We start from the raw sequence: 12,523 nt of genomic DNA on the forward strand, positions 1-12,523 counted from the left end.
AATGAACACAGTTCACGTTTCCACCGACAACTGGTAATCCTTTGTGTATGTGATCACATTAGTCCTCTTTCATTCTCCAACATATATTGAGGAAACCTGTTTAGTTCCAGACATAGTGATAAGCACTGGGATGCCAGGGGCTCCCATATTGATACTTGCTGTGCACTGGACACTTTGTCAACTACTTTCATGTAGGTTCTTTACACCATTTCTTGTAGTCTGCTACATCATCTTTTCCTGGAGATACCAACCCCACTTTATCAGTGAGGCAATTGAGGATCCATGAGAATGGTTAATAATAACCAATCTCTAGACTTAAAGATAATACTTCAGCGCATACAGTGGTATAGCTAATACATGGTAGAGCTTAATCACACCCATGTTTTCTGGTTCTAAGTTTAGTGCTAAATTGATGCTTTGAATTGTGTGCATGCACACACACACATACATCTATCTACTGTAAGCAATTAGAAAGCATCACTTCTAGTGCAGTAATGTGGGTTTTGCCAGGTATGGTTCTATTATGTGATTGTCAAGCTTGTCTCTGCTTAAGTGTTGTCATTTGTAAAACGGGGATAATGTCCTCTGCCTTGCAGAATTTTTGTGAGGATGAAATGCAATATTGGTGTATAGTGCACCTATTCAGTAAACAGTAGTTATTTTAGTTCTTGGGACTTTTCAATTAATCATAATTGAAAGCTCTCTCTCTTATGGCATAAATATTTGTTTTTCTCCCAATTCCCAATAATTCTTGGATGGAGAGAAATTAGTTGTGAGTGGTTTTGCAATTTGACAACAAATAGGGATAACTGTTTTCTTTCCTGTAGCTACCACAACAAATTGCCACACACTTGATGTCTTAAAGCAACAGCTTTATTATCTTACAGTTCTGGGTCTCAGAATCTGACAGGTCTTGGGGCTAAAATCAGGCATTGGCAGGTCAGCATTCCTTCCTGGAGGCCCTAAGGAGAATCTGTTATTTGCCCTTTTCAGTTCCAGAGGCTGCTTGTGTTCCTTGACGCGTGGTTCCCTTCCTCCATCTTCAAACCCAGTAATATCATTACCTCTCTGACCCAGCTTCCACCATTATATGTTTCTCTGACTCCTACCTCCCCCTTTTTAAAGTTCATTTTTAAAGATACTTGTGATTACCCCAGGCTCATTTAAATAAAACAATATAATCTCCCTATCTCAAGGTCAGCTGATGAGCAACTTTAATTCCCCGTCACTGTCCTGGTAACCTGACATAGCCACAGGTTTTTGAGGATCAGGACACGGACATCTTTGAGTCACTATTATTCTGCCCACCACCTTCACATCCTCCCCAAAAGAGGGAACTCAGTTATAGTTTCAGTCATGAAAAAAATCTAAGGATGTCTTTTTATACACTTGGATTCTATCGACGTTGTAGTAGGAGGGAATAAATATGACCTGGATTTTCTTGACTTAACTGCTGCAGGATATGAGGATACAAGGAGAATGAAAGTAAAGGGGGAGTAGTGGAGACCCGGGGCCTGGAGGGAAAGTTGACCTCTCAGAGGCCTGGGGCGGGGAGAGGGGCCTTAGCATCACCAGTGTAATGTGCTCTGACTACTAAATAGTTCTAGGGATGCTTTATTTTCTGTTTTCTCTTAGCTTTTATCCATGACTTACTCTTTCCTGTTTATAAAGTCAAAACATGTATAGGACTTTGTGAATTTTCTTAGTATTTGTAATGATTTATAGTAACCCCCCCTTACCAGCAGGGATATGTTCCAAGATCTCCAGTAGATGCCTAAAACTGCGGATAGTACAGAACACTATCTGAACTATGTTTTTTCCTGTACACACATACCCATCATAAAGTTTATGGCTTCCCTTTGGCATGTTGAAATTGCCAGCATCACCCTTGTGCTTTGGAGCCATTATTAAGTAAAATAAGGCTTACTTGACACAATTACTGTGATACTGTGATAGCCAGTATGATAACTGAGACAGCTACTAAGATAATAACAGGTGGGCAGTGTAGAAAGTGTGGATGTACTGGACAAAGGATGTGCACAAAAGCGATTCATATCCTGGGCAGGACTGTATGGGATTTCATGCTACTCACTCCGAAGCACAATTTAAAACTTACAAATTTTTTATTTCTGGGATTTTTCTTTTAATGTTTTTGGACTGCAGTTGCCCGTAGGTAACTAAAACTCCGGAAAGTGAAACTGTAATAAGGGGAACTACTGTACTTGAGTAATTTTAAATTCTTTGAAGGAGATACTCTAAAAATCAAAGCATAAATAATATTTATTGCTTGAGTTTATTTTAATTCAATTTATTACTTGAACTTTTCTAGTTTAGTACTTCTTGCTAGTGTCTGGAATATGTTACATGAACGTACTTTCTTAAATGAAAAGCTTAGCCTTTCTAGTCATTCATCCATTTGACTAATTCGCAAGTATTCACTGAGGCTTTACTGTGTGCCAGGCCCTCCGCCTGGCTCTGGGGCACGTTGGGACACTGAACAGGGTCACTTCCTTCATGGGGCACTGTCTGGTAGGGCTGTCAGCACATGGTAAGTGAAGTGGGTGTGGCTGAGAATCAGACTGCTACAGTAATGGAAGAAGCTGTACTGTTTTCCTTGTCTTTTTAAAAAAAACCAGTTGGTTCATGATTTTTAAAAAAACACTTTAAAATAGTTGGTGACATAAAATTGAAATGTTACCTGTGACTGCTATTTATAATACAAGCTAATGTTTCTTATTTATTTGAACTAATGTGAAGTTTAGGTTGGTTTTTGAAATGAATTTTTACGCGGGTGTCATTTCTTGAAGTTTCCTCAGCATTTAATGAAGTCAGAGATTTGTTTTTTGCAAATGAAATTCTTAATAACCATTTCTTATATACATCATTGCTTAAGATGTTCCTAATTAAGGAAGGTCTGACACTAATTTTCATGTTTGCTCTTTTAGGAATGTTTTAAAGGAAGTTGGGCTACTCACAAGTTACTACATAAGAAAGCAAGTAAGTGAAATCACACACCTCTATACCGTATGTCTTAGAAGTGGCTTTTGTGCAAAAGATAAGAATTCTTTAGTTCTGAAAGTATATGTTTGAATAATCAGAAAATGCATACTTTAATATTCTGAGAGTGTAATCCAAAAGCTAAAATTTGAACATATTTTTATTCTTTGTGGTGTGTAATCATGTAAACAAAATATGGCTGAGTAATATCTTTGCTGATCTTTTATGACATGTGACATGGAAACACAAAATTGTTGTTGGAATAGATGAATCTTGCTTGGGCAGTACCTAAAAAGTCTAATCTTTTGGTGCTCTCTTTCCTTTGCTAGAAATGCTCACACTTGTAGACTTCCTTTAGTCTGATCTTTTTGTTTTTGGTTAGTTTGAATTTCAATGACTTTTCAACTCAAAAGCATATTACTTTTGGTTTGAAGGGAGGTTTAGGTCATTTAATATTATTACTTGCAGTCTAATGTTTAATTTGTTCTTTTTTTTTTACTGAAAAAAAGATTTTATTTATTTTGAAAGAGAGGGAGAGAAACATTGGTGTGAGACAGAAACATTGATCGGTTGCCTCTCATACACACCACAGCTGGGGACCAAACTGCAGTCCAGGCCTGTGCCCTGACGCAGTATTGAACTGGTGACCTTTTGCTTTGTAGGATGACGCCCAACCAACTGAGCCACACCAGTCAGGGATAATTTGTTCTTTTGAAGTTACTTTGTGACACAATGCAAAGTGAAACTGCTGGCTGCTGCTTAGTAGCTATTGCTGTCACCCACGGAGATGTATCTTCAATTGAAATGGCCTTTCCTGTCCTGGCCATTCATCTTGTAAATTTATGTCATTATTGTGCCAGGCTTATGGCAGACAACCCATCACAGTTATCTGAAAATTGACAAGGAGGTCTCTTCTTTTGGCATTGCCATATGGGCCTTGGTATAAGAATTCTGTTTCAGCTTACTGATCTTGATTTTTTAAAATTACCTACTTGTGTGTGTGTGTGTGTGTGTGTGTGTATGTGTGTGTGTGTGTGTGTGTGTACACACACACACACATATACACACATTTATTTATCTATTTACAGATTTTATTTATTTTTAAATAAAAATAGTAAGGGGGAGGGAGGGAGAAAGAGAGGGAGAAAAATAGCAATGTGTGATTTGCTTCTCTTGTGTCCCCAACTGGGGACCTGGTCCACAGCCCAGGCATGTGCCTTGACTGGGCATTGAACTGGTGACCCCTTTGGTTTAAAGGCCAGTGCTCAATCTACTGAGCCACACCAACCAGGGCTACTTGTATTTTTTTTTAAAGGAATTTGCTGATTTAATAAACTTTGGTAGATTGTTTGATATTGACAGTTTAAAAAGATATTTTCTGTGGTGGTATAAGACAAAGTCTGCATTTAATAGAAATGTTAGGCTGTTGGAGGAAATGTGGTTAGAGATGAGGAAAAAGGAAATGATAGAATTTGTTATCTCAAATCAAATGTAAAGATTGGTGTAAGTAATGCCATTTAATTTTATTCACGCATACACTAAATACCGTATTTCTAATGTGTTTGGTATTTTTGGAGCTCTTTGAGCCAATTAACATTTTATAATTGGGCAGTTCTAAAGCACTAAGTGAGTGAAGGGTCGAAGTGAAGCAGTGTGTTCGGAAAAGGGCTTAGAATGGGTCTCTGTCCCAGGCATTTGCTAGCTCACTGAAGTGTGCCTGCTTCTCCAGTACCGATCTGTGTTCTGGCTCCTCATCCCTCTCTCCCCAAAACCCTGGCACCCACTGACCTTTTAGTGTCTCCATAGTTTTGCCTTGTTACCAAGTGTTGTATCGTTGGAATCATATAGTATGTAGCCTTTTCAAATTGGCTTCTTTTATTTAGTGATATGCACTGAAGGTTCCTATTCCCTCCCTTCATTCCCCTCCACCCTGTACACCCCTCCCCCACCATTCCCCCCCCTTTCATTTATGTCCATGTGTCACAAGTTCTTTAGATTCTATGTTTCCCCTACTATTCTTGCCCTCCCCGCTATCTATTTTCTACCTACTGTCTATGCTACTTATTCTCTGTACCTTCTCCCCCCTTCTCCTCCCACTCCCCTGTTGCTAACCCTCCATGTGATCTTCATTTCTATGGTTCCGCTCCTGATCTAGCTGTCCTCTTAATTTGCTTTTGTTTTAGGTGTGGTTGTTAATAACTGTGAGTTTGTTGTCCTTTCACTGTTCATCTTTTTTATCTTCTTTTTCTTAGGTAAGTCCCTTTAACATTTCATATAATAAGGGCTTGGTGATGATGAACTCCTTGACTTTGACCTTATCTGGGAAGTACTTTATCTGCCCTTCCATTCTAAATGAAAGCTTTGCTGGATAGAGCAATCTTGGATGTAGGTCTTTGGATTTCATGACTTGGAATACTTCTTTCCAGCCCTTGCTGGCCTGTAAGGTCTCTTTTGAGAAATCCTCTGACAGTCTGATGGGAACTCCTTTGTAGGTGACTGTCCCCTTATCTCTTGCTGCTTCTAGGATTCTCTCCTTCATTTTAATCTTGGCTAATGTAATTATGATGTGCCTTGGTGTGTTCCTTCTTGGGTCCAACTTCTTTTGGACTCTCTGAGCTTCCTGGACTTCCTGGAAGTCTGTTGCCTGTGCCAGATTGGGGAGGTTCTTTATTATTTGTTCAAATAAGTTTTCCACTGGTGGCTGTTCCTCTTCTCCTTCTGGTACCCCTATAATTCAGATGTTGGAACATTTAAAGATGTCCTGAAGGTTCCTAAGCCTCTCCTCATTTTTTTTGAATTCTTGTTTCTTCATATTTTTCTGTTTGGTCATTTTTTCTTCCTTCTGGTCCACTCCACTGATTTGAATCCCAGTTTCCTTTGCATCACTATTGGTTTCCTGTGCATTTTCCTTCACTTCAATTAGTTTAGCCTTCATATGTTCCTCTAATTTGTGACTAAAATCAACCAGTTCTGTGAGCATCCTGATCACCAGTGTTTTGAACTGTGCATCTGAAAGGTTGGCTATCTCTTGGTCGCTTAGAATTATTGATTCTGGGGCTTTGAGCTGTTCTTGAGCCATAACATTTTGGTCTGTTGGTACCTGTTATGTATGAGGGGCGGAGCCTTAGTTGTTCACCAGGGTTGGGCCACCCAGATTGCTGGGTTGTGATGCTTTATGTGGGGCGGGGTCAGAGAGGGGCTTTGGCGTATGTTCCACTCTCTTTCAGATTTTTGTCCCCTCTGCCATTTCCCACAAGCAAATTGGGCCCTTCTGGTGCTGGTTCCGGGTGTGTGGGCTTGTGTACCCTCCAAGACCCTGTGGGTCTCCCACAAACTCTCCCAGCACCTCAACCCCCAAAGTCTTCCCAGTTGGTGCTTTCAGGCTCTAATACTCGTCGCTGGGGCCCTAGCCTGAGCGGTCTGTCTCACTGTTCTCTTCTTCACTTGGTTTATCTGGGCTCGAATGCATGATCGTGGTCAGTCAGCTGCCCTGCGCCCTCACTGGGTCCGCCTATTGCCATCCCGTGCCTGGTGTCCGCCAACCGCCACTTGCGCTGCTGGGTCGATCCACTGATCTTTCCTGCCTGACCCTGCCCTGCCACTGAGTCCGCCCCTCTTACTGATCTGGCTGAATGGTTCCTTGTTGTCAGACTTTCATACAGTTCAATTTTCTGTGTTTTGGCTGCGTTTGTGTTACTAAAACTTTGTTGTCTTTAAACTTGGTTGTGCGAGGAGGCAGTGTTTCCACTTTCCATCTTGGCCGGAAGTCTTCTTTCATTTTTTTAAAAGATTTTATCCATTTATTTTAGAAAGAGAGGGAGAAGAGAGGTAGAGAAACATCAATGTGTGGTTGCCTCTTGCAGGCCCCCAACCATGGACCTGGCCCGCAACCCAGGCATGTGCCCTGACTGGGGATCGAAGCAGTGACCCTTTATTTGCAGACTGGCAGTCAGTCCACTGAGCCACACCAGCCAGGGCTCTTTTCATTATTTTTTAAGATAGGTTTCCAGTTTCTTGCTGTCCCTCTTCTTCTTCCAACACCCCCGTGATACAAATGTTGGTACACTTGGAGTTGTCCCAGAAGCTCCTTACACTATCCTCTTTTCTCCTGTATTATTTTTTCTTATTGCAGTTCTGATTAGTTGTTTTTTGCTTCGTTATATTCCAAATGCTGATTTGAATCTCAGCTTCATCCACTCTACTGTTGATCCTCTGTAAATGGTTCTTCATTTCAGTTAGTGTGTCCTTCATTTCTAACTGGTCCTTTTATATGTTGAAGTTCTCTCTGAGTTCATCTGATCTTGTTCTAAGTTCATTGAGCAGCCTTATAACCAGTGTTATGAACTTTGCAACTAGTAGCTTGCTTGTCTCCATTTTATTTTGTTTTTTCTTTAGAGTTTTGTTCTATCCTTTCATTTGCCAACGACTGTCTGGAGCAGGGCCTTGTTTCATGCGGGCCATGTTTCCTTGTCTCCTCATTTTGGCGGCCTCCCTGTGTTTGTTTCTGTGTATTTGGTAGAGCTGCTACATCCCCCAGGCTTGATAGAATGGCCTAATGTAGTACTTGTCTTACAGGGCCTAGTGGCACGGCCTCCCCTATTACCCAAGTTGGATACATGAGGTGTGCTCACTATGTGCATGTGTACACCCACCCCCTTTTATAGTTCCGCTTTGATTGCTCTTGGCACATCCAAGGTCAGCGACCGCCTGAGTTCTGTCCAGGGTCACACACAGCATAAGCTACAAAGCTGTCTACAAATGGCTGCTACTTACTCTGGGCGTGGAGGTACTAGGGCAGACCAATTTGTGAAACAAAGTCAGCTGCGGCTAGTGCTGGGCTTGGGGCAACTTAGCAAGAGATATGGGGCTCCCTGAAGCCAGATGCTGCTTGTTTGAAAGAATTTAGGAAAATCTGAAGCATGGGCCAAGACAAATCATTCATGTGGAAAAGCCTCCGGAAACAACTTGAATTAGTGTGCAACTTGGGTGATGCACGGCCTCAGGGAATGAGCAGGATGGGGTGAACAGTGTCATCCAGGTTGGTTGAGTCTCCGAAAAGAAGCCCACCTGCTGGCTCTGTTGCTCTGTGAGGGGAGGGCTTGGAAAAGGAGCAGTGACCTCTGCCAGCACTTCTGTCTGAGAGAAAGGCAACCTCTAGCTCTCAACCTGATGCTGGGCATTCATTTCCTCCCTGTGTGTCTCTAGTGTTTTTCACTTTGATGCCCCTGTGCTGGACATCAGAGCAAGTATATCTGAGTAAGTCTTCATGTGGGTCCTTTAAAAGGAACCTCCAAGGACTCCCTCAGTTTCTGTCATCCAAAGCCTCAATCCCCACTGGCTTTTGCAAGCAGAAGTTATTAAGATTTATCTTCCTGGGACTACAGTTCTGGGCCGGGGGACCGTTGTGGGGCTGGAACGCTGCACTCCAAAGTGTCCCTGGCTCCCCACACGTGGCTGTGGGACCAGCCTATCCTGCATCTCTGCCCCTCTCGCCACTCACGATGTAGTTTGTTCTTTAATTCATGGTTGTAAGACTTCCATTCAGCTCAACATCTCACAGTCTGAACGATGGTTGTTCTAGAACTTGGTTGTAATTTAGATGTGATTGTGTGAGGAGGTGGGCTGTGTTTTCCTGTGCTGCCATCTTTCAGCTGTTTTTGTTTCCAGGGGGGTGCAGATTTCTTATGCCATGTTTCCCGCCAGAGTGTACATAGTAGCACTTGCTTTTACTGTGATCTGTAAAAGTTGTAGCACTTTCATATCTTAATGCTCTGTTATTCTGCACTCTTGTCATATATACAGGGTCCAGTAGAAGTAATACCTGCTTGAATGTGGTTGGTAGGGTAATAATATGGGTATAATAATTGATAGTTTGATTTTGAACATTTCACCTAAAATGTCATATGGTGTGTTTGAGTGTGATATTATGTTACAGAAGTAGATGCTTGTGATTTTGTAATAAAAAGGGTGTTATTTGTTCCAGACCACGTGTGTGCGTTTGTGTGTGTGTGTAAAATAGTCTGTCCAGAAAAAAAAATCCAGCCATTGTTACTATAAGGAGAATGGTTTGTGCAACTTGATGGAGAATAGACTGACAGCCAAGGAGAGTGCACAGGTAATCCACATTCGTGAACAATGACACCACCACTGTACTAGGCATTGGGGATGGTAGGTGCCATTGAGTGTACTGTGTGGTCATCACTTTCAAAATGACTGAGCAAGTAGAGCAGCAAGTCTGCATCAGAGTTTTGCATTAAGCTTGAACATTCCTCTGGAAACTGTTCGGATGATTCAGAAGGCTGCAGCTCTGGGCAACTGGTGATTACCAGCTTTATCACAATGCACCTGCTCATAAATCGCATCTCATGCAGAGTTTTTTGACAAAACATCAAATCACCCAGGTGACTCAACCTCCCTACAGCCCAGACTTGGCATCCAGTGACTTCTGGCTTTTCCCACAACTAAAATCACCTTTTAAAGGAAAGAGATTTGAGACCATCGATGAGAATCAAGAAAATGTGACAGGGCAGCTGATGGCTCCTGGGGAAACTGTGAGGTCTGAAGGTGCCTACTTTGAAGGGGGGTAAGGTGTCATTGCCTTGTGTACAAGGTTTCTTATCTTCTTCAATAAATGTCTATTTTTCACATTACATGGATGGATACTTTCTAGACAGACCTCTTACAGTGTGTTTCTTTGTCTCCCATTTCCAAAATTAAAAGGTGGAAGCATTTGACAGATGTTTTTTGAGCAGCCAAACATATGCTGTAAAAACTTCTTGGAAAAAAAACTTCATCTTCACCAAGCCCTAATTATATGAAATGTTAAAGGGACTTATCTAAGAAAAAGAAGATAAAAAATATGAACAGTGAAAGGACAGCAGACTCACAGTTATTAACAACCACACCTAAAACAAAAGCAAACTAAGAGGACAGCTAGATCAGGAGCTGAGCCATAGAAATGGAGATCACATGTAGGGGTAGCAACAGGGGAGTGGGAGGAGGAGAAAGAGGGAGAAGGTACAGAGAATAAGTAGCATAGACGGGGAGAAAATAGACCGGGGGAGGGCAAGAGTAGTGTGGGAGATGTAGAAGCTAAAAACTTCTTGGAAAAAAACAACAACACGAAAACTAAATAATACTTCATTCCACTTCTCTACCCTCCAAACAAATGTTCTTGATTTTTGGATCGCATATAAGGTTTTATGTAATGTTTCAGATCTGTTTCCACCAAGCTTTGCAAGCAGGCATTGCTTTGAACTTGACCTCCAAACTGCAGAAATTTTAAGTCTTCTCTGAGAATTAAATGAACAAATCCATGGAAAGAGCTTAACCTATGTGCAGTTACAATAGGTGCTCCCATACTACTTACTAGTCATCTCTGGAAGAACTGACTGGAAGAATTGTCATCAGATGATCCAATTCTAGGCAAAACTTAATATATGCAGTTATTTTATGTCAGATGACTGGAAGAAGCATCCTCCACAGATTCTTTTAAAGACCAAAGCCTAGATGTGACGTACTTTGAGCCAGACTATGGACATGGCATGTAGTCTCTGACACTACCTCTAGCTTACCTGGCCCCATTTGATAGAAATGTTTGAGAGACAGATTGCAGGTTTTTATTTACACTGCCCTGTGTTTTCAGAGCTTTTTGAAAAAGATCATTGAATTTGGAATTTTGTTACCAACCCTCAGTCCAATTCAGATTAATTGCATGTCCATTATCTGTCTACCATTTAGGGCTCAGATCAAATTGATCCTAAAATGTAAATGAACTGACTTTTGACATGTTTATTCTAAAAGAACTTGCCATATTTCAGTCTCACCTAGGTAGCTTTTTGGTTATATATTTGTTGGAGGTCTTTCAATTCTCTTTTGAAAATAGATTGTGGAAGGCTTGGAATGCAGATCAGCAGGAAGGTTTGAAAAATTTTACTTTCTTCTCTTTGCTCCCTCCCTAGGAGTATGTTAAAGCAAAAAGCCTGCATCTTACTGTTACTCTTTTCTAGGTTTCAGGTGAAAATTATTCTTGAGGTTCATATTTCAGACCAAAGCACTTGATGCAGTGCATAACTGAAGCAGGCCTCAGTGAGCCTGCATTTCTAACTTTTCTGTAATGTTTGACCCTGCGGCAGTGAAGGCAGCTCATTTTTGTCCTGGGGTAGGAGACAGTCTTCCTATTGACAATATTCACAGTGGCTTTCCTGAACTCCAGAGGGGAGAAGGATATTTAAAATTTCAGTAGCACAGTAGAGCTTTTCTTTCATTTTTTCTATTCCTTTACCTTATATGTAATATTATATTTGTATTCTCTTCCAGAGTAATGTGAATGGGTTGGTTGCATTTTTGCATCCCCACATCTCTGCCCGGGTGACCCTCCTTAACTCAGTTTTGTTATCTGTAAAACGAGATATGACTAGATTGTCTTTGCTGTGTTTGTGGACTTCAGTCACCATGCTGTACAATACATCTTTGTGATAACATGGCAGTAATCAGGAAAAGATGAATGTGCTTGGGAGGTACATGGGCCGATACTTAGTCAAGGAGGCATTTTAACTCCTGCTGTTTAAGGTTCTATTTATTGGTTTTTATATTTTACATTGTACTTAGAGGTGCAGTCAGTTCGCTGATGTCAGATACCATAGAGAAGTCTGTTCTGTGTGAAAAGGGGCCTTAGGTGCATTTCAGTAAATACAGTATTATGTATTAATGACTAACCTGGTAATGGGGGTGGGGGTTGTGATTCTTAAAATGTTCTGCTGAGTTTTCAGTAACTTTCTACTGATTGTTCCATCCCCTTATTTTTTACCTTTTCCTGCCTCCTGTTACTCCCGTCCTAGAAAAAAAGGCAAATGATGCTCATAAAATTTTTAAAACAATTTGAAATATTCATCAACTAGGTGGGAAATTTTAATTTTTTCTTTTATTTTCAATTTGCTTTGGGGTTATTTAGAATCCATCCTTTTAGTAAGAGCACAGAATTCATTTGTGATACATGATTTTAGAAATTTTGCCTAGGCTCAGATTTTGTGTTTCAAAATGGGTTTCCTGTAAATTGCTATTGTAGAGGGAATACATTTAGCATTTACTTGAGAAAAGAGGTTCTACTATGAGTTATTCCTAGTTGATACTGTATAAAAACTTACAGTATGGTTAGCCTGGGCTTTTTCTCACAAGACTCTTAGAAATTTGAGGTATCATAGGGTTGTGAACATAGCAAGAAAGCAGTAGCTTTGGTGATAGAGGTTAAGATGACAGCTGGCTGAATTTTTGTGCCTGGGCTCTTTGGTGTGTAGCGTTAAGAGATAAAGTATGCTGCTGCTCAGTCATTAACTTGACCACTGACTGAGGCATTTGTTTTTCTCTCTCCTCTTCTCTCATCCATCCATCATGCAGAAGATGAAAAGGCAAAGCGAGAGGTGTCTTCCTGGACTCTAGAAGGTGATATTAACACTGACCCATGGGCAGGTTATCGATACACTGGTAAACTCCGACCACATTATCCACTGGTGAGTAAATAAGGTAA

The 12,523-nt window shown here is 40.9% G+C and overlaps 1 protein-coding gene across 1 annotated transcript in view; it reads left to right on the top strand.

The window, feature by feature from the left end:
- Positions 1-12,523, top strand: part of METAP1 (methionyl aminopeptidase 1) — an 80,466-nt gene that overhangs the window by 39,491 nt on the left and 28,452 nt on the right. Inside the window, exons 2-3 of the mRNA XM_037141646.2 lie at positions 2,946-2,997; positions 12,394-12,506. Coding sequence (XP_036997541.2) covers positions 2,946-2,997; positions 12,394-12,506 — 165 coding nt within the window. The remainder of the gene's footprint in view (positions 1-2,945; positions 2,998-12,393; positions 12,507-12,523) is intronic.

The sequence above is a fragment of the Artibeus jamaicensis genome, unplaced genomic scaffold (genome assembly GCF_021234435.1).
Source record: "Artibeus jamaicensis isolate MK-2021 breed Jamaican fruit bat unplaced genomic scaffold, CSHL_Jam_final contig_452, whole genome shotgun sequence".
Lineage (NCBI taxonomy): Eukaryota > Metazoa > Chordata > Mammalia > Chiroptera > Phyllostomidae > Artibeus > Artibeus jamaicensis.